A 21602-nucleotide genomic window follows, 5' to 3' on the forward strand; every position below is an offset into this window, starting at 1 on the left:
CTCTTCCTGCTCTTTGTGTGACAGAAGTTCTTATTGCTCCTTGAAAGGAGTTTTCTTAAATAGCTTAAATGTCTTTTCTGAAATTTTATTTGCTATTAATTTCTGTTACATGTGAGGATATTTCCTAAACAAGACTAAAACAAGTTAGCCACTTCACAATTTCCAAATTAGGGGATTTCAAATTGATGAAGATTTACTATATTTTTCATAACCTCTGCTATGACAAGTTCCCTAAATTTAGTTTTTGAAAACGTACTTGCCAGAACATTACAGGCTAACATTAGCAAACATAACCTTTGTAGTCACTCAATTTTATTTCCTTTGCCATACTTACTTATTACAAGGCACAGAATAAAAGGCTGCAGTTACCTTCTGAACGACTCAGGAGCATATGCCACCACAGTAACACAGAGCTTAATGGCTTCACTTATAGAGAAAGTCAGGTCTTCGTTTCCATAGCAGAAATCTGAAGGGACAGAAGGTCAAGGCACACGATCAGAGTGGATTCCACCAGGGATAAAGAAGAATTTATTACTCCTAACACTTTCTTTCCAGTTATATTTTGTAGGCATTTCTTTGTTAGACTTTATTCCTAAACTGTGAACACTTAATATCCTCATCTAAAGGGACTAAAAATTCTGTTCTATTTTTGAATATTCAGATGACAAATAAAAGTGCTTTTTTTTGGTAGTTTAAAAAAACTCATCTAATAGAAGGATATTTGGATGCTCTAAGGTAAGACATGAGACTCCATCTTTGAATACCTCTAATTGTACACATTCCATGATAATAAAAGCTTGTCTTAAAGGGTTATTCACTTAGAATTGCCCAGGAAAACCCAGTTTTCTGAAAACTACAGTGGTCTATTGAGCCCCCCTTTTAATACAATTTTCATGGCAGAGAATCCTTTACATTTTAAGATTTACAAGAAATTTAAGAAAAACAGGAGATAGGAAAACGTACTCATTTCATTTATAGCACCGTTCCACTTATTTTTGCTGTTTTGATTTAGTTCAAAATATTCAGTATAAGGTTGTTTAAAAAAAGAAAGATTACAAAAAGAAAAAGAATGTCAAGGCAAGTTTTGCTTTTACCTAATGACTTAAGAGGCTTCTCAGCTTTGACCAGCTCTAAGATGTCTAGGATGTCAGTGGTCTCCCCCTCCAGCGACTGCAGCAAGTCAAACAGGCACTGAGCTGACACGCCTTTGCTGGAGCCAGTATTGGCAGCGTCCTGTACAAAGAAAAGCCATTTTAGTCCATCATTAAAAAGTCTACAAATAACAAATTCTGGAGAGGGTGTGGAGAAAAGGGAACCCTCATACCCTGTTGGTGGGAATGTAAGTTGGTGCAGCCACTGTGGAAAACAGAATGGAGGTTCCTGAAAAAAACTAAAAATAGAGTTGCCGTATGATCCAGCAATCCCACTCCTGGGCATATACCCAGAGGAAACTCTAACTCAAAATGACACATGCACCCATATGTTCATAGCATCACTATTCACAGAAGGCAAAACATGGAAACAACCTAAATGTCCATCGACAGATGAATGGATAAAGAAGATGTGGTATATATATACAATGGAATCCTACTCAGCCATAAAAATAATGAAATAATGCCATCTGCAGCAACATGGATGGACCTAGAGATTATCATACTAAGTGAAGTTAGAAAGACAAATACCATATGATATCACTTATATGTGGAATCTAAAGTATGACACAAATGAACTTATCTATGAAATAGACTCACAGACACAGAACAGAATTGTGGTTGCCAAGGGGGGTGAAGGGGGATGGATTGGGAGTTTGGGATTAGCAGATGCAAACTATTATATATAGAATGGATAAACAACAAGGTCCTACTGTATAGCATAGGGAACTATATTCAATATCCTGTGATAAACCATAATGGAAAAGAATATAAAAAAGATGTATATATCTATATGTATAACTGAATCATTGTGCTGTACAGCAGAAATTAACACAACATTGTAAATCAACCATACTTCAATTAAAAACAAAAGAAAAGCCGTTTTACTTTATTAATTCCTACATCAGTACTAACATGGTTTGATCAGGAATACAAGTTTCATAAACACTGCCATTGATAACAATATCTAGGCAGTATTCAGCTTACAGAATTCTGCATCCAACCATGCTACTGTATGGCGTGAACACCTGACTTTTAAGGGATCTATTAAATGCTAATCTAGTACAAAAGAGATATTTGTGGAAACTCATAAAAATACAGCAACACGTGAACTGCCAGTAAAGTTCATGCCTATGTTTTCTCTGGTCTATGATAGTGGGACTCAGCATTCCCCCCCAAATTTCCATAATGGATTAGTTGAATACATCAAATATGTTTGAGAAACAGATGAATTTTTTGACAACCCTGGGAATTTTACAGGTCTTATTTGGTAATCTATCTCCAGAATGGAGATACTTACCATCTCAAATCTCTGTAAAATGACTTTGATTCATTCATTAAAACAACAAATCCTCCTGGGCATATATCCAGAGAAAACTCTAATTCAAAAAGATACATGCACCCCAATGTTCATTGCAGCACTATTTACAATAGCCAGGACATGGAAGCAACCTAAATGTCCATCGACAAAGGAATGAATAAAGAAGACGTGGTATATATATACAATGGAATATTACTCAGCCATAAAAAGAATGAAATAATGCCATTTGCAGCAACATGGATGGACCTAGAGATTATCATACTAAGTGAAGTAAGTCAGAAAGAGAAAAACAAATATCGTATATTAACACATATATGTGGAATCTAGAAAAATGGTATAGATGATCTTATTTGCAAAGCAGAAATAGAGACACAGATGTAGAGAACAAATGTATGGATACCAAGGGGGAAAGGGGGGTGGTGGGATGACTTGGGAGATTGGGATCGGCATATATACACTACTGTGTATATAAAATAGATAACTAATGAGCATCTACTATATAGCACAGGGAACTCTACTCAGTGCTCTGTGGTGACCTAAATGGGAAGGAAATCCAAAACAGAGGGGATATATGTATACATATAGCTGATTCACTTTGCTCTACAACAGAAACTAACACAACATTGTAAAGCAACTATACTCCAATAAAAATTAATTAAAAAAAAACCTCATTAAATTCCTACTATGTGCCAGGCACCATTTTGTGCACTGCAGTCATAGCAAAACAAAAACAAAAACAAACAAACAAAACAACAACTAAAAACAAGCAAAAGGCAAGCAAAAACCAGACAAATGTCTCGTTTTAACGGAGCTCAAATTCTATTGTGGGGTGTGGTAAAGATACATATTAGTGAAACAAATACATATATTACATGTGATATGGTATAAATGCTCTGCAGAAAAATAAAAATAAAGCAGGGTAAGTGCTAGAGAGTGACAGAACAAAATGAGAATCAGGAACTCTTCCTTTTATCATTTTCCATTTTCCATCCTTTCATTAACTGAGTATAAAAAACCAGAGAGTTGATCTATTTACATCCATGGGGCCGAAATGAGGGTTGAAGAGAAATGTTGAAGAGAGAAGATTTTCTTGTTGAAAGAGAAATAATTTTTGGAATTTATATCCCACTGCTTGCATGAAGAGAGCTGAGAGACTGATTATACCAATGGACAATGACCAGGCCGTACATAAATATAGAACTCTGATCTACCATCTGCAGTAACCAGCCCAGGAGTCCCTGGCTGTAGTGAGCCCTGAATAAGGAGACTTTGCTTTCCTCATTGGGTTGGTCTTCCTTTATTTCCACAGAGCTTACTCACAGGAAACTCCAGGAGAGGGGCCACACTTGCAAACAGCTGGAGCACAAAGGGCTTCCGGTGTAGAATGTAGAACTGATGGCAGGCGAATTCAATGGCTTGACGCAACTGGGGATTGCTTTCATAGTCAGAGTACACCTATGGAAAAACGTCACCATATTCAGAAAATTCCTTAACAGCCTACTAGAGTTGTGTTTGCTTTTAAAACTCATAGCCATGGGAAGCATGGACGGAAATGACTAATTTCATAAACTGATGGAGGGGAGTGTAAAATGGTATATACCTTCTTGAGAGAAATCTGGCAATATACATAGAAATCCTAAAAATATAAATATGTTTTATATTTATATACTTATATAAGTATACTTATATACTCATATACATATAAGTATATTTATATTTAATTCTAAAAATATAAATATACTTTTTTCTTGGGAAGTTTGTGACTAGTGATTTTTCTTAAGAAAACAGTTAGACAAATGTACAAAGATACATATACAATAATGACTGCTGCAAGGTTGCTTAAAATAGTAGAAAATTTGAAACAACTTATAAATTATTCATAAATTGGGGTTAAGTGTATTATGTATATGCATTCGACAGAATACTATCAGTTACTTTTTAAAAGATGCTATATAGTGCTACAGGGAAAATTCCCACAATATTCTTAGTGTCACATTAAAAAAGGTAGGTAACAAACTTGAATATATGGTATGATTCAACTTGTTTTAGAAAAAGTAGGAGAGAGTACCAAGATTTTCAAGGTGTGTAAACGATGGTTATCTAGGAGGAGGATTATAGGTGATCTTTATTTTCTTCTTTAAGCTTTTCTTTATCTTTTGAATTTTATAATGAGCATTTATTGTTTTTGATAATTATTTTAAAAGTTATAGAGGAAATTCCAACTATCTAAAAATAGGACAGAGAGCCCTTGATGATATTAAAAGTCAATTTCTTGCCCCTGTAGGTTGAGCAAATGTCACTTTACACGAGCATGTATTACTTCCATAATTCTATTAAAATTTCCATAAAAATGAGAACTAGGATGAGCCCCCCAGGCCCCTTCTGAACTTTATTCAGTACTCCTAACTGTAGCCACGTACACATTAGACATGACTAAGTGAACACTGTTCCTGCTACATTCACCTCCTCCAACCTTGTCGTACCAAATTTAATGGCAATGAAAGTCTCTATTCAGACAGAGGTTGGAGACTCTCTTGGGAGAAACATCAACTGAACGCTTGCCATACATTTGAATAATGGTTCTCAGGCTTCCTAGGGCATCAAAACCACCTGGAGGTCTTGTACAAACACAGATTACTGGGCCCTGACTCCAGAGTTTCTGATTAAGTAGCACTGGGATGGAACCCAAGAATGTGCATTTCTAACAAATCCCCAGGGGATGCGGATGCTTCTGCAGCTGCTGCTCTAGAGGTTGCACTTTGAGAACCACTGGTCCAGAAGAAATGGGAAAGCACAGCCCAGGTCTGGGAGATCTCAGAATAGAATGGAATATTATGACCTTTTGGAAGTTTCTAGGGGGGTTTCATTTGGTGCCTTCTGAGGTCATAGAAGAAGATAATACCATCATTCAAAGTTTTGGTACAGATCTTGTTGACCTGTTCCCTGGGCAGGAGAGGAGAGCCTGTGCACCTGCAGCATGGTGGGCAGAATCCACTGGTAGCCGCTGAGGGAGAAGAGGTGATTGAAGTGCACAGCGCTGTTGATGACCGTGGCCGCGTACTGCCTGAGCAGGGCACTGTCTTCTGGGTGCAGGATCAGAGCCCCGTTAAAAACGTTGAGGAAAAGCATGATTTCATCTCCCCAGGGAAACTCGCTCGGCATGCCCAGGAACATCTCCTCCAGGAGCTGGATCCACAAGCTTTTCTGAAGAGTGTCGAGGCCGAACAGCTCCTTCCCAGCTGTGAAACATGAAACAGCAGAGACAGAATTAGCCCCACGCCAATCCTGTCCGTGTGGAGGGCAATCAAACCCCAGGGCGCTGCTGTTTCCAGCTCAGGGACATGAAGATCTACTGCTGATACGCTTCCCAGAACAATATTGCAGCCACTGCTGTGACACCTCCTAGCCCTCCAAGTACTCTCTTCATCACCTCTTTGATTCAACTCTGTGGGCAAGACAGGGCAGGCAGGTGCAGTGTGTTGCTGCTGCATAAGCTGTGGCTTTGAGAAAAAATAAGTTATTGAGAAAATGGCAGGGCTGGGACTTGTTCTTGGTCTTTGAACTCATGGTCAGACTAGAGCTCTGTCTACTATTTCTCTGGAGCTTCTGGATGAAGATGTAGAGCATAGGGATGCTGATTTAAGTAAACTGTCCCAAATTAATAACTGAGTAACAGAGCGTGGTTTCAAAATGGGTCTCTTTCAATTTCTCTGTCTCAGTCTCTCTCTCTCTCTCTCAATTTGAATAATGGTTCTCAAGCTTCCTAGGGCATCAAAACCACCTGGAGGTCTTGTAAAAACACAGATTACTGGGCCCTGGCTCCAGAGTTTCTAATTAAGAAGGTATAATTTAGATAGAGTAAAAGGCACAGATCATAAATGTAGAATTCAATGAATTTTGACAAAAATACCCACTCATGTAACCAACACGCCAATCAATATATAGCCCATTTTCATCACCTGAGAAAGTTCTCTCATACCCCTTTCTGGGAAATCCATTCCCCCCAATCCAGAGGTAACTACTGTTCTGATTTCTGTCACTGTAGATTCGTTTTGCCTCCTCTTGAATGTCATATAAATACCTGTTCTTCACTTAGTCAAGTACTCTCCTAACAATACCACACTAATTCCTTCAATTGCTTACGATTAGCTTAGAGCAGTGGTCTCAGGATTTGGTCCTTGGAACAGAAGCACCAGCCTCACCTGGGAGCCTGTCAGAAATGCAAGTTCCCAAGCCCCATTCCAGAGCTACTGAATCAGAAACTCGGGGCTGGAGGGTGGGACTCAGCAATCTGTGTTTTATCAAGTTCTCTAGGTGATTCTGGTGCCCACTCAAGAGCTGAGAGCCACTAGCTTAGAGAACTGTCTGCCGATTAAGATAGAGATGTCCTCTAGCTGAGGACAAAAGAAGGGCAGGAGAAGAAACCCAAGAGAGGAAATGCTTCTTTCTTGATACCTTGAGGATCGCTGAAGAGTGAAAACTCCGCATCAATAGCACTTCGAGGGAATGAGGGCAGTCGGAGGAGGTCTTCCTGGAGCATGGAGACGTGGGACTGCTTGTGGGCTGTGGGGATCTTCTGGGTGAGGGAGATGAGAAACAAAACCCTCCCCACTTCCTCCAGCTTCCGAGTGAATACCTACCGGCAGACAAAGGCAGGAGCAGATGAAAAGTAGAATTGGCAACTCTGAAATTACCAAGAGTGAAGAAACTGAAGTGAAAACTTTAATGGCAAACCGGGCTGATTAAAAATTGAAAGATGGGGGAAGTGAAATGAGAGAGAAATATTTTTTCTTTACCACATAGAAAGAGCAAACAATACTTAATTGACTCTCACTTCCTGCATCTGTCTGTTCTACAGAAGGAAGTGTTTCTTATGGAGTTTGCCAGCTAGAGGAGGAGCACAAGGCAAGCATTGTCAAGAACAGTTCAGTATTAAATACAGCCCATCTGTTTGGATGTCATAACATAGAAGACCTTCTCCAACAGGAGCCAGTCAGTTCCAATTGCTTCTATCATTTCTACTGATGCCTCACGCTGTTTCTGGGTTTGCCTCTTAAAGACTGAAATAGGTTCCAGGAAAAACCTATCTTGGAACAAAAGCTAATAGGACCTAGATTGGTGGCCCTTTAGCCCTGAGTTTAGATGACGTGAACATGGGTCTTTTGGTCCTTCTCTTAGTGCCTTTTCTGTTGCTGATCAGTGGGCAGGGGGATGTGACTAGGAAGATGATAAGCTGTGAGCAGCTGTTGAGGAGACTTCAGAGCCCGAACCACAGGTCTGTCTATTATTATCTCCCTGAGGAAATTAGAAAGAAGTCTTAAGATCCCAACTTGGAGTATAAATAGAGCAAGGGCCCCGTTTTATGTTATTCTCTTAAAACGTGTTCTTAAACATGATTAAAAAAACACACTCGTGAAGTGCAGTTATTGATTATGGTTTTCATTATTTTGCTGCCAAAATCAGAGGCTGGGATAATTTGTGGGGAATTGTTTTAGAAATTATTTATATTTAAGGTCTTATAGTTTTGCCCAACACCTCACACTTTGTAATACATTCACTGTTTTCTTTCTTCTAAATGCAATTTAGGTAGTTAATACTAACTATGTTTTTAATTACTTAAGTGGTCGGATTCTATGCCATCTCCTGAAGATATTTTTGAATAGCATCCTTACTACGTGCAGAAAAATTGAAATAATAGTTTCTTGTTTCAACATCTTATTAAAAATAAATGAATAGAACACACAGAACACATTAAAATTGTATCACTATTAGAATTGTGTACTACAGCTATATTTCGCTTGCAAAATAGTGAATTTCCTTAAGCTCAAAGTCTGATTTATGATGAGATGTGTAAACGTTATTCTGTTCTTCAATCTTAAATCTAAGTACAGCTGCTTGATTCTGTTTCCTCCTATTTTAAGAGAAGTTAGTAACATGTCCAAGGTCAGATCACTGGTCAGTGGCAGAGCTGGGACTGAGTCCAAATCTCTGGACCTTGGTGCAGGGCCTTTTTCAGGCACACTACATTGACCCCTTTTATTTTTTTCCAGCTAGCATAAATTTCTGGGCCAACCTTCTTATAGCTACACTATGTGTACTTCCAATCCTGCTTTACAAAAATGTGGAGTGAAAATCCAAACTTAGAAACTAGTAGGTAAATAAATTAGAAGATTCTGCTATTTATACCCTTATGATTTCTCGTAGCATTCTCCAAGTGAGTGTTTCTTAATACCTTTACATTATTCATCCAATTTATAAAACTTAGTTAACACACTATTTTGGGGAACTATCTATTGACCAAGGGCCCATCATTCTCTCTCTAGAGAGGATCATAACAGAATCACAGAATCTCAGGGCTGGCAACCGTTTACAGATCATCTATTCCAACGACATGACAAAATAGAATAAAACTGTGGTGGTCAGGCACCTGTTTCTGAATGAGCTCCTGTCCTTTCTCTGGATGCATATGTACAAGGTTCAGCTGTGGAGACACGGATCTCCTAAAAGGGTAAATATCCCGAACATAGGTCTGTGGTGGGATTACACAAAGACAAAAAGAGAGTTCAAATAATTAAACTCTGACTCTCATTTCCTCTTTCCCCAAAGGTCAGACAAACATAAGTTATGTATTTTCTGATGGTTTAGATTCTTACTACTTTATGCTCCCCAATTCTACAAAATCCTAGGGAAGATAAACACCCTCCTTGGGAAAGCTTCAATCTCCCCAGGCCGAGTATGCTTTCCAAAGTCCAGGATGCTCTTTCAGGAGCAAAGGAGCCAGAGGCCATTTACTAAAACCCATTCTGAAGAAGAAAAGAAAAGCCCTGTAAAGTGATGTCAGTGGTCTTCCTGAGGTTTCCTTTGTTCATTAGATCACGTTACCACAATCATGCTTAATGTAGTAGAAAGCAGCATGAGAACAACATTAACATTCCAAATAAACACGTGTACTTACAATACGGGCAACTTAAATGTTCATCTAGATGTAATAATGATGAGTGACGAAGTGCCTTACTTATCTCCTTTAATTCTTACAACGACCCTAAAGTAGCTACTATCATCACCTGCCCTTTACAGACAAGGAAACTGAAGGGTACAAAGGTAAAGCGGCCAGTCCAAAGCTAATACATCATCAGTGAGGTGGTGTGAACCCAGCGGCCATACGCCTCACCTCTAAACAGCGACGCCCCCTGGAGCGAAGCTGCCCTCGGGAAAGGCATAAGGGGCTTTTGACACAGCCCTCCGTGAGCGTCATCACTGCAGTCTCACCTTATTGTAGTGGATAAGGTTCCATCGCTTATCCATGAGAAAGTAATGTGTAGACTGGGATTCTGGGATATTAAAAAACTCCAGACACTCCTAGAACAACAGCAATTTTTAACAAACATTTATTGAGATCATATTATGAGCCAAACAGTAAGCTGAAAGATAAAAATGTCATAAAACCAGGTAACTTCCTATAAGGAATACATATGTATTTATATCTTACACACATTTTATATATTATATGTGTGCATATATATACGTATATATATTATATACACACACACATATATGAACATTTACATGCACACAGCTATCCAAAAAAATGACAGCATAAAGACTGATGTGTAAGGTAGTGCAAGATAGGGGTAGGGGATTAAGATGTGCAAACTACTATGCATAAAATAAATAAGCTACAAGGTTATATTGTACAACACAGAACATAGCTAATATTTTAGAATAACTATAAATGGAATATGACCTTTAAAAATTGTGAGTCACTATGCTGTATACCTGAAATGTATATAATATTATACATCAACTATATCTCAATTTAAAAAAAGACTGATAGTGTAATACAAACTGTCTGCACTGTTCTCATAGAGCTAAAAGAGGTACAATTAAAATGTAGACTTGAGTGATGAACTGTGAAGGCACAGTGGCATCTACTGGTCTCAATATCAGGAAGAAAGCATGTTTAGTAGCAACATTAAGAATCATATGAACCACAGTGATTGAGCGCTTATTATCTACTATATTCTATGCTCAATGCTTTCAATGTAGAGAACTTGTATAACCTGCACTAATAATCGAGCACTGTTGAAAAAGAAACTGAGACTAGAGAGAGCCCGTTGTTTGACTTATTTAGATAACACTGGTTGTGGTGGAGCGGGGGTTTGAACTCACTCTCTGCCTTCACGCTATCCTACCATCCAAAGTGAGTAGGAAGATGAAGAGGCTGTTGAAGTTTGCTTGACTGGGCCTGAGAGACTCTCTGGAGATGAAGGAGTGAGGCCTGGAGGAGGCTTAACAACCCTTTCTACTGAAATAAAATACACAGGCTTGGCAAAACTGAATTTCTCAGAGGTCTTTTCTGGGCCAAAAGTTTGGGCTCCAGATAAACAGGGAATCACTGCACGAGTGTACTTACTACTTTCCCTTAACAACCTTACAGGCATGAGGAACAATGGACTGCATATCTCTTAAGGGGCGTAATTGTCATAACCATTGAAAATACTTTCTTGATTCGCTTAGTTTATTCTAAGGTATATATTTTCTGCCTCTCCAATCATTTCTGTCAGTGGCAAATCAAGACTGTGTATTGTTCAACTCGATGCCACAAAAAGCGTCTCTGGCATGGACTGTCACCTGATCCCTAGAGTTTGTCCCAGTGCCCTTGGCGTGCAAACCCAGGGCGGCTCCAGAACTGCCACAAGTGATGCCAGGATACTCCTAAGCAGGATTCACAGCATCTCAAGAGGAGTGTCACGTGGCTGCTGTAGCTGAGAGGGAGCCGGCATGATCTTGCCTACATCCATGTGGGGAAAATTATGCAAGGAAATAGAGGAAGTACACAAGAGTGGGGCAGATTCTAGAAGAGGTAAATAAATGCATATATTCATTTGAAGATAGAGAAAGGCCACTTAATTCAAAACTGGATGATCAGTGAAGTGGCCATAGCCATTGTGCATTAAAAAAAAAAATCACTTCTGTCAAAAGTCATCCCTACCTTTAACAGGGCTTCAAATTGAGTATCTTCATGGACCGGTAACTGGGTTGGGATATCACACTCATTCTGTCCATGAACTACCAAGGTTTTGGTACCTACAGAAGGTAAAAATCATAATAAACTGACTTCTACTATAAGAAAGTTTATAGATAAAGCACAAATTATTAAAATATTATCAATAAGCTGATGTTTTTATTATTATGATGATTACTACTGGTGAGGGTTTAATGTGAGCTGTGCATTGTACTAACTGCACTCCTTTGTTTCTAGTTAAATATATATTTTAAGTATGTTTACTTATCATTTAAAAATCATAGCTACCGTTTATGGAGTTCCCCATACTTTTAAATGGTTTTATGTGCATAATCATATTTAAATCTCATAGCAACCCTATGATATGGGTATTATTATTTTCACATTACAAATGAAGAAACAGAGAGAACTTATTCTTATAAATAAGAACTTATAAGTAACTTAGTCAAAGACACATTTATTTAGTGGAAGAGTCAGAATTCAAACCTTAAGCATTCCAACAAATAATCTATTGCTTTATTTTAAATGAGATGATGAGGTAATAATGGTTGAGAAGATACAAATAGAGCTATTAGCAAAAGCTAAACAAGTACCTGAAAGGTAGTTTAAATTTACGTTTTCTGTATTCTGCTTGGCTGGTGAGACAGTGAACATTATGATATACCTTGATTTATAATGAGTTGTTTTTAAGTATATGCCTGACAATATGTTTCTTTGCTGTAATGAAAGCTGATCTCTTTGCTGAGTAACCTATAGACATAAATATACCATTGCCACTTACTGAATGCTTACCATGTGTCAGGTATGGCAGCTAGTATTTTAGAGACCTAAACTCATTTATTCCTCACAATTACGAAGTATGAATCATACTCCCATTGTACATGTAAAGAAAGCTTTAAAAGTGATGTACTTTTTCATAGCTAATATTAATTATACAGATGATAAATGGCAGTGCTCTGATTTTTTTTTTTTTTAATCACTCCATTTCGAGGAGGGTTCTTTTTTTTAAAATTTTTTATTTATTTATTTATTTTTATTTTTGGCTGTGTTGGGTCTTCGTTTCTGTGCGAGGGCTTTCTCCAGTTGCGGCAAGCGGGGGCCACTCTTCATCGCGGTGCGCGGGCCTCTCACCATCGCGGCCTCTCTTGTTGCAGAGCACAGGCTCCAGATGTGCAGGCTCAGTAGCTGTGGCTCACGGGCCCAGTTGCTCCATGGCACGTGGGATCTTCCCAGACCAGGGCTCGAACCCGTGTCCCCTACATTGGCAGGCAGATTCTCAACCACTGTGCCACTAGGGAAGCCCAGTGCTCTGATTTTAACATAGGTCTCTTTGCTGCCAGAACCTGTGTTCTTATTTATATATAATTTTGTCTTTTTATTTCAATACATGTATTATCTCACATTTTCTTAGACATTGCACAAGGATAAAGGCTTGGCAAAATTTTATCTCCAAGAAAGGCAAGCTATCCAAAATGAAAAGGAATTGTATCTAGAGTTTATATCACACTGCATGTTTTCTTGTAATTTTCCTTCCTGCTTTTCCCTTTTCCAATTTTTCATAAAGCCATCTCTCAGTGAGTTTACAAAAGCCTGGGGTCCCTGCCATGCAAACAATATTATTCTCCTTGCAGTGCCAAAAATTCATTCAAAAAGGCTCTCAGTTCAGCTGGCCCTCTGCAATAGACTTAAATAAATCTTTAACCTTGGCAGTCCTTCAAGTACTGATTCACGCGGATCTCAGTTCTGATGTCTCCCTTTTCATCTGGCAATTGCTGACTTTTAAAGGGTCTATTGTATTTCTTCAGATTGTATTCAACAAAAATTCTTTGAAGCACTCAATCCCAGGGTCAGAAAATTTTCTCATGAATGAAAGAGACACTTGGTCTGTAAAAGGGTTATTTATACTCCTAAAAAAGTTATGTCTTCCAAAAGCAGTACCTGGCATTGAAGCGGTCACCAGGAGCTTGACCTCACATTGCTCCTTCTTCATGGTCTGCTTCAGATCCTTGAAGAACAGGCCTTCTACGTAACCGACCACCTCCCACAGGAAAGTCAGAGTGGCTGAAATGGCATCCATCCCCCACTCGCAGGGGGTCCGCACAAAGTACATGATTAATCCCACCTATAAGTCAGAACAGGAAGTGGTCACAAAGTCACAGTAATTCTGAGCTTACATTCTCATTTCCTTGGCTTTTCATTTTCTTAATTAAATATTGTTTTTTTTGCCTTTGAATTCTCTATTCAAATGCTTCTCTAACAGTGGCAGTAAGCAGGAGAAGGGATAATTGGAAAACTGGCCTGAACAGGTTACCATATATTTTTATGTTATCACTAAAATACTTACTGCTATTTTTTTTTTAACATCTTTACTGGAGTACAATTGTTTTACAATGTTGTGTTAGTTTCTGCTGTATAGCAAAGTGAATCAGCTATATGTCTACGTATATCCCCATATCCCCTCCCTCTTGCATCTCCCTCCCACCCTCCCTATCCCACCCCTCTAGGTCATCACAAAGCACCGAGCTGATCTCCCTGTGTGATGCAGCTGCTTCCCACTAGCTATCTATTTTACATTTGCTAGTGTATATATGTCAATGCTACTCTCTCACTTCATCCCAGCTTACCCTTCCCCCTCCCCATGTCCTCAAGTCCATTCTCTACATCTGCGTCTTTATTCCTGTCCTGCCCCTAGGTTCTTCAGAACCATTTTTTTTTTTTTTTAGATTCCATATATATGTGTTAGCATACCCTGAGAAAACCATAATTCAAAAAGAGTCATGTACCACAATGTTCATTGCAGCACATTTACAATAGCCAGGACATGGAAGCAACCTAAATGTCCATCAACAGATGAATGGATAAAGATATGGCACATATATACAATGGAATATTACTCAGCCATAAAAAGAAACGAAATTGAGTTATTTGTAGTGAGCTGGATGGACCTAGAGACTGTCATACAGAGTGAAGTAAGTCAGAAAGAGAAAAACAAATACTGTATGCTAACACACATAGGTGGAATCTAAAAAAAAAAAAAAAAAGATTCTGAAGAACCTAGGGGCAGGACAGGAATAAAGACGCAGTCATAAGGAATGGACTTGAGGACATGGGGAAGGGGAAGGGGAAGGGGAAGGGGAAGCTGGGACGAAGTGAGAGAGAGTGGCATGGACATATACACACTACCAAATGTAAAATAGATAGCTAGTGGGAAGCAGCTGCATAGCACAGGGAGATCAGCTGGGTGCCTTGTGACCACCTAGAGGGGTGGGATAGGGAGGGTGGGAGGGAGACGCAAGAGGGAGGGGATATGGGGATATATGTATATGAATAGCTGATTCACTTTGTTATAAAGCAGAAACTAACATACCATTGTAAAGCAATTATACTCCAATAAAGGTGTTAAAAGAAAAAAGAATTTTAAAAAAATGACATATACATTTTTTCAGCAGAAAACTAAAATTAAGGACCGACATGAGGAAGTTGTATAATGCCAAAGGGAGACAGAGAGGAAAGAGACATTTATTGAGTGCCCATCACATGCCAAGGATTGTGCCAGGAGGGGCTTCCCCATACAAACAGTGGTGAATTCAGCTGACCATGATTCACCTTCAGTCATATAATTAATGGGAATTTATTGAAAAAAAAATCTCCTTGGATCCTTTTCTCTTATTGTTGCTTCCTACTTGGAAATGAACATTTATAACCTACTGGAGGTGAAACTCACCAAGTAGTTGAATAGGATGTGAGAGGTCTGAGCAGGAAAGTCTCCGATATTCAGGAGGAGTTTGCGCAGCATGTACATTAACTCATCCTGAAAGAACAACAGAATTTCTAGGTCTCATTCAGCTGCCATGCTGTAGGAAATAAAATTAACTTCTCGAAAAGCAAGGTGGGAGGATTTTTCTTACTTTTGCCCACATGTTGATTTCCCTTATGTTCAGCATTTTAATATAGTGTGTGTGATACTTGTTAAATAGCATTTAAGCCAACTGTAACATCGTCTCCTAGAAGCTAATATATGACATTACTAAGCAATAGTCAAATTTTTAAATAAAAATTTAGACTGTGTCTATAGGTCACAGGCAAATCACAGGAAAGCTGTACATTTAGTCATCTCTATTTGCTGTGGCTTCCAGGTGTGATGGAAATGGGAGGAGGCTCTAGCTTAAGAAACCATTAAACAAACTAGGTTTATTGAACTTCATAGTTCTGCTTCCTACGTTTCAAGTCAAAGAGATAAAGCTGGGCCAAGAGAGGATAAATGGAGATGTTTATAATTAACCTTCCTTTCAGAAACTTAATCTTCCAGTGAACAGGACCATAACACAGAAATGAAGAAATAATTTGTAATCATCAGTGTATTTTGCCATTGTTCAGAAAATGACTTTTATTTGGCATAATCTTCTCACAGGGTGACCTGATAAATTAGATTTTTTGATTAATGGAGAGTTTCAACATACTCTAATAATACTACCTGCACCACATACTACCAGCCAGTCAGAATTCAGTAAATGTACCGAACACTGAAAACATTAAACTGAATTTAATCTTTGTTTAAAAGACTGAGAATCTTTCAGTATCTTAGGGTCATTACTAGCAATGTACCATATACATATGGAGACATCAGTTAATGGAGAAATTCAAAAGAAAACAGCCAAGTTTAGTTTGTTCATCATTATCATCATCCAAAGTACTTCTCGGCTATGTGTCAGAGGACACCAATGTTGTATGCATGTCACTGTAAAGTCCACTGCTTGTTTTTAACCATGTTCACACACATAGCTACACAGCTACACTGTAAAGAAAGAGGAATTTACTTGTCTATTGCTGATGGTCAGTTTTTCCAGGAAATGTCGAAGAACTGTTGATGGATCTTCAATTAGACAATTCCATAAGACTTGCTGGGCCACAGCACTCACTTTAGAAGAGAAAGGAAATTGAATATTCATCTTAAATGGAGATAAATCTATTAGATAAAGTATTCAAATAATTTACTAAACTTTAATAGGTCTCTCTCAAGTTTTGCCTTACAGAGGTTCTGTGGACTCTTTTTCTATTGAAAGGCAGGTATCTGTTCTTTTTGTTGTTGTTTCTGAACATTTTAGCCTATAAGGAAAATGTGACAAAAGAGTATAGGATGCCCTTTAAATATTAGCATTGTTTTTGTTAAAAATGCATTTGTGATATACAATGGAATATCATTTAGCCATAAAAAAGGAAATCCTCCCATTTGTGACAATATGGATGGACTTTGAGGATGTTATGCAAAGTGAAAGAGGATGTTATGCAAAGTTATGATCTCACTTACATGTGGAATCTAAGAAAACCCCAAACTCATAGATACATAGGACAGATTGGTTACCAGAGGTGGGGGGGTGGGTACTGGGGGGAGGGAAGGTGGTCAAAGGTTACAAACTTACAGTTATAAGATAAATAAATCCTGGGGATTTAATGTACAGCATGGTGACTATCATTAACAATACTGTATTGTATACTTGAAAGCTGTTAAGACAATAGTTATTAAAAGTCCTCATCAGGACTTCCCTGGTGGCACAGTGGTTAAGAATCCGCCTGCCAGTGCAGGGGACATGGGTTCAATCCCTGCTCCGGGAAGACCCCACATGCCACGAAGCAACTAAGCCCGAGCACCACAGCTACTGAGTTTGCACTCTAGAGCCCACGGGCCACAACTACTGAGCCCGTGTGCCACAACTACTGAAGCCCACGCACCTAGAGCTTGTGCTCCACAAGAGAAGCCACCGCAATTAGATGTCCGTGCACCACAATGAAGAATAGCCCCCGCTCGCCGCAACTAGAGAAAGCTCCGCGTGCAGCCACGAAGACCCAAAGCAGCCAAAAATTAAAAAAAAAAAAAAAGTTCCCATCATAAAAAAAATTGTAGCTATGTATGGTGATGGATGTTAACTAAACTTATTGTGGTAATCATTTTGTAATGCATACATATATCAAATGTCTATGTTGTATATCTAAAACTAAAACAGTGTTATATGTCAATTACATTTTAATAAAAAAAGAATACATTTATGATTCTTTGTTTTAGAAATTACCCTAATGTTAACAGTGGTATTTATTAAAGTCCCACTTCATTGTTTATTGTATGGAGAAATTCCTAAAGTAACTATTTGGTTTAGAAAATATGCTTTGTTTAGAATGCACATGAATTAGACGTGACCTTTTATTGTTCACATGAATGTTTTAACTAATAACTCCCACAGCAAGATGACATAGTTGAGCCAGTAACAGTTAGGGTTCCCACTTCTAATGAGGGTGTCCTAGGAATAAATAATTATTCCTAATGTGAAAGAAAGTGCTACTTCTTTGGGAAAAGTGGTCAGGCTAAGATTGCCTGGAAGTGCCCAGGCTAAGAAAGCAGGTGGGTAAAAGTGAGTAGTGGGTAAGCATTAGATGATCTTCAGTTTAAATGGTTTAGCTTAGTTTTCTAAACTAGGAATATAGAGTTTAGCATAAATTTATTTTTCAGCCTCTATTTAAAATAAATTATACCAATTTTTTTTTGCTTCAGAAGCTAACCATCCAATTAAGATTGAGCTATATAACTAATTTAACAAGAGATATGTAAATATAAGCTTTAGCTTTCATGTATCTTTATAAATAATTAAAATAGATGTGGGTTTTTGTTAAGTTGAAATTGGTTGCAAAACTATCTTTATAACGCTATTTTTATTCTAATTGCTAAGTACGGCAGTTTAATGCTTAAAACATGAGAAATACAGAAAAAGACAGAGAGGAGAATAAGACTGATAAGTCTACCAACCACCAAAACAACTATAAACATTTTGGAGTATATTCTTTCATATACATGAAATATATATTTACATGTATCTTTAAATAATATCATATAGAAAATACTCTCTGGTACTCACATTTTTAATTATCAATAAATTGAACACTTTTATGTTAATAGTTTTCTAATGTGCACAGAAAGCTGTCATATGGAGGTACCATGATTAATTGCCTATTGTTGGACATTTAAACTCTTTTCAAATATTTGTTATTTTAAAAATGTACAAGGTACAGCGTTCTCTGTAAACCTTAATTCACCCCTCATTACTGCCTTAGGAAATTGCTAGATACCAAAATCTGTGTCAAAGGGTGTACACACTTTTAAGGCTTATGGTGCATACCGTGAAACTGTTTCAGAGTGCTTGCATTAAATTTTTACTGCCGTCAGCAAGGTGTGAGGATAATCTTTTCTCTGAATCTTTACCAGCTATGCATAATTTCTTTTGAAATAATCCTTGCAATTTTTTATATGAAATGTAAGATTTCACTGTTGTTGTAAACAACAGTGTTATTTACAGATTTAATTGGCTGTTAGAGTGTGTTTACATCCTTTGTCCATTTCTCTACTGGGGTATAAAAAGTCATTATTGGGTTATAAAGGTTTTTTTTTTTTTTAAAAAATAACATCAAGAATATTAACCTGTTACCTGTGACAAATGTAACTCGTCTTTACCCCTAGTTTATCATTTCATTTTTCAATTATTTTCTTTACTTATTACCTCTGGAAAGGAAATCAAGTGAGAAAGATGGCATTAATGATGTCAAGCCAATGGCTAAGATTTCTAAGGTGGCCAAAAGCACTATTTGATTTCTACGTGGCCAAATGAGGGTTGGTCTGTTCTCCAGTCCTAAACAACGCTCCTGGAAAAAAACTGCCTATCTGAAGTGCAATATCTTGGTCATAAAGTTTGTGGGAGGAAAAGGTGGAGAAAGTGGTAGTGTTAGTTCAGCGTATTACAAATCTGTCATTATAGCATGTCCATAAAACAACTCCACACGTGGCCAGCGGTTCACGTCTTCGAGGGCACCCTACTGCGCCTTATCAGATGAACGCCTCCAGTATTTATTAGAGTTACTGACGGTTCTGACCAGTCACAACTGTACCTGCTACTCCATCTTCCCGCACCTCACCGTCCTCCATCAGATGGACAATGGGGAGCACTGCTGCACAGATGCATGCCGGGAACACAGCCTGAGGGGGCTGAGGCACGTGGGGGCTGGGCGTGTGTTCGGCGGCGTGTTCCTCATCTGAAGAGGGAGACAGAATCGGCGTGCTTTTCTCAGTTCAAGACCTACTTATGGAACATTTTTTTTTTCTATGCAGATATCTAGTTGTGCCAGCATCATCTGTTGGAAAGACGATTCTTTCCCCCATTGAAGGTTCATAGCACCCTTTTCAAACTTGAAATCAACATACATGTAATGGTTTACTTCCGGTTCCAATCTAGTCCGTTGATGTGTCTATCAACCCTCAAGTCCATACTGCACAATCTTGGTTACTGCAGCTCTGTAGTCAGTTTTGAAATGGGGAAATGTAAGTTTTCCAACTTTGCTCTTCATTTCCAAGATTACTGTGGCTATGCAAGGGTGTGGAACAATTGGAACCCTTATGCTTTTTGGTCGGAATGTAAAACGATGCAGACACTTTTGAAAATAGCTTGGCAGTTTTCCTCACAAAACTTATACATAATGGTTCGTAAGAGTGTAATTCATAATAACCAAAGGGTGGAAACAACCCAAAAGTCCACTCTAACTGGTGAACGGATAAACAAAATGTGGCGTATCCATATAATGGAACATTATCTTGTAATAAGAAGGAATGAAGAAGTGATACATGTGGCAGCATGGATCGACCTTGAAAGTATGCTGAGTGAAAGGACCCAGTCACAAAAGGCCACGTATTATATGATTCCATTCATATGAGATGTGCAGAATAGGCAAATCCATAGAAATAGAAAGTAGATTATTTCTTGTCAGGGGTTGGGGGGAGTGGTGGATGAGGCGTGACTACTAATGGGTATAGGGTCTCTTTTGGGGATAATGAAAATATCCTAAAATAAAGTAGCATTGATGGTTGCACACTCTACAAATATACTAACAACCACTGCATTATGCACTTCAAAAGGTTGAATTTTAGTATGTGAATTATATCTCAATAAAGGTGTTAGAAAAAATATAGATATGCCTTGGGCTGCTGTGATTAATTAGCATTGGTCATTTTTGAAGTTTTCCAGGGTTGTGCAGTGAAGGGTTGAGAACCACTAGTTTCTGTACAACTTTTTGATGACTTTATAAATCGTGATGAAATCTGAATAATCATGAAGGAGTGAGTCCCCAGTTATTTATCATTAGAGAAGCGTAGTTTTTAAATTCTTAGAACTGAAGAGTATCACATTTCTCCCCCGGAATCAGATTTCATTACAGGACTGGCACGAGCTTTGTTCTTCCTTTGATAAATTTTTCCAGAACAGCATCCTAAAGCATCCTACTGAGTCTTAGCTATGCACTGGAATCACCTGAGAAGATTTTTAAAACATTGAGGTGCTTGAGTCCCACCCTTAGAGATTCTGATTTGGTCTTGGGTGTGACTTGAGCATTTTTAAAAGCTCCCTGGTTGATTGTAATGTGTAGCCAGTGTTGAAAACTGTTAACTGCCTAGAATGATGTTTTATAGAACCCTCTGCAATATGATGACATGTAATGTAATTAAAATAGAACCAACTCATCAAGGACATTTGCTGGATTAAATCAACAATTTTTTTTAGAATACCACTCAACTAATATACATTTTTAAACTTTAAGATCATGAGACAGGTTATTTAATGAAGACAGTGTAATGAAGTGAGATAATCATATCAAATAAAAATTATTTCAAAACACACAAGTCATGAGGAATAAAGGACACATTTGTAAGAGGACACACCTTCAGCACTGACGGCTGAACGCACTGACCAGACTGACCCTCGGCGGAAGGAATAATTCCTGTGGGAAGTGCTGGAGGTACAGGATGGGCTCACAGACAGTCGACGGGATGCCAGATTGGTGACTTCTTCTACTGGCAAAGAAAATGGGGAACGTGAACTTTGGTTTTGTAACAAAAAAGTTATCATCACTATTATAGTTGTACTTACATCAAAGTGTATATAGCTCTCAAAGCATAAGGCTTAAGTAATTTAGAATGTACTTTGGTGAGGAAAAAACACCTACAGAAAGGGAGACAGAAAATTCCTCCCAAAGATTTCACAAAAGTGGGGCAGAGAATGACTGAATTTAGAATGGT

General features: G+C 38.2%; 1 protein-coding gene across 6 annotated transcripts in view; it reads right to left on the bottom strand.

Annotated features, from left to right (window-relative positions):
* Positions 1 to 21602, bottom strand: part of UNC80 (unc-80 homolog, NALCN channel complex subunit) — a 237775-nt gene that overhangs the window by 49401 nt on the left and 166772 nt on the right. For 5 of the 6 annotated variants that reach the window (XM_082396411.1, XM_082396408.1, XM_082396409.1 and 2 more), the window contains 13 exons: positions 21246 to 21377; positions 19427 to 19570; positions 16315 to 16415; positions 15222 to 15308; positions 13436 to 13619; positions 11465 to 11559; positions 9742 to 9831; positions 8900 to 9001; positions 6928 to 7108; positions 5443 to 5711; positions 3793 to 3927; positions 1095 to 1233; positions 370 to 466 (listed from right to left, as the gene is read on the bottom strand). In XM_082396411.1, coding sequence (XP_082252537.1) covers positions 370 to 466; positions 1095 to 1233; positions 3793 to 3927; positions 5443 to 5711; positions 6928 to 7108; positions 8900 to 9001; positions 9742 to 9831; positions 11465 to 11559; positions 13436 to 13619; positions 15222 to 15308; positions 16315 to 16415; positions 19427 to 19570; positions 21246 to 21377 — 1756 coding nt within the window. The remainder of the gene's footprint in view (positions 1 to 369; positions 467 to 1094; positions 1234 to 3792; positions 3928 to 5442; positions 5712 to 6927; positions 7109 to 8899; positions 9002 to 9741; positions 9832 to 11464; positions 11560 to 13435; positions 13620 to 15221; positions 15309 to 16314; positions 16416 to 19426; positions 19571 to 21245; positions 21378 to 21602) is intronic. The other variant, XM_082396407.1, reaches the window with a different exon arrangement.

This window comes from Balaenoptera borealis, assembly GCF_965194805.1.
Source record: "Balaenoptera borealis genome assembly, chromosome: 6".
Classification (NCBI taxonomy): Eukaryota; Metazoa; Chordata; class Mammalia; order Artiodactyla; family Balaenopteridae; genus Balaenoptera; species Balaenoptera borealis.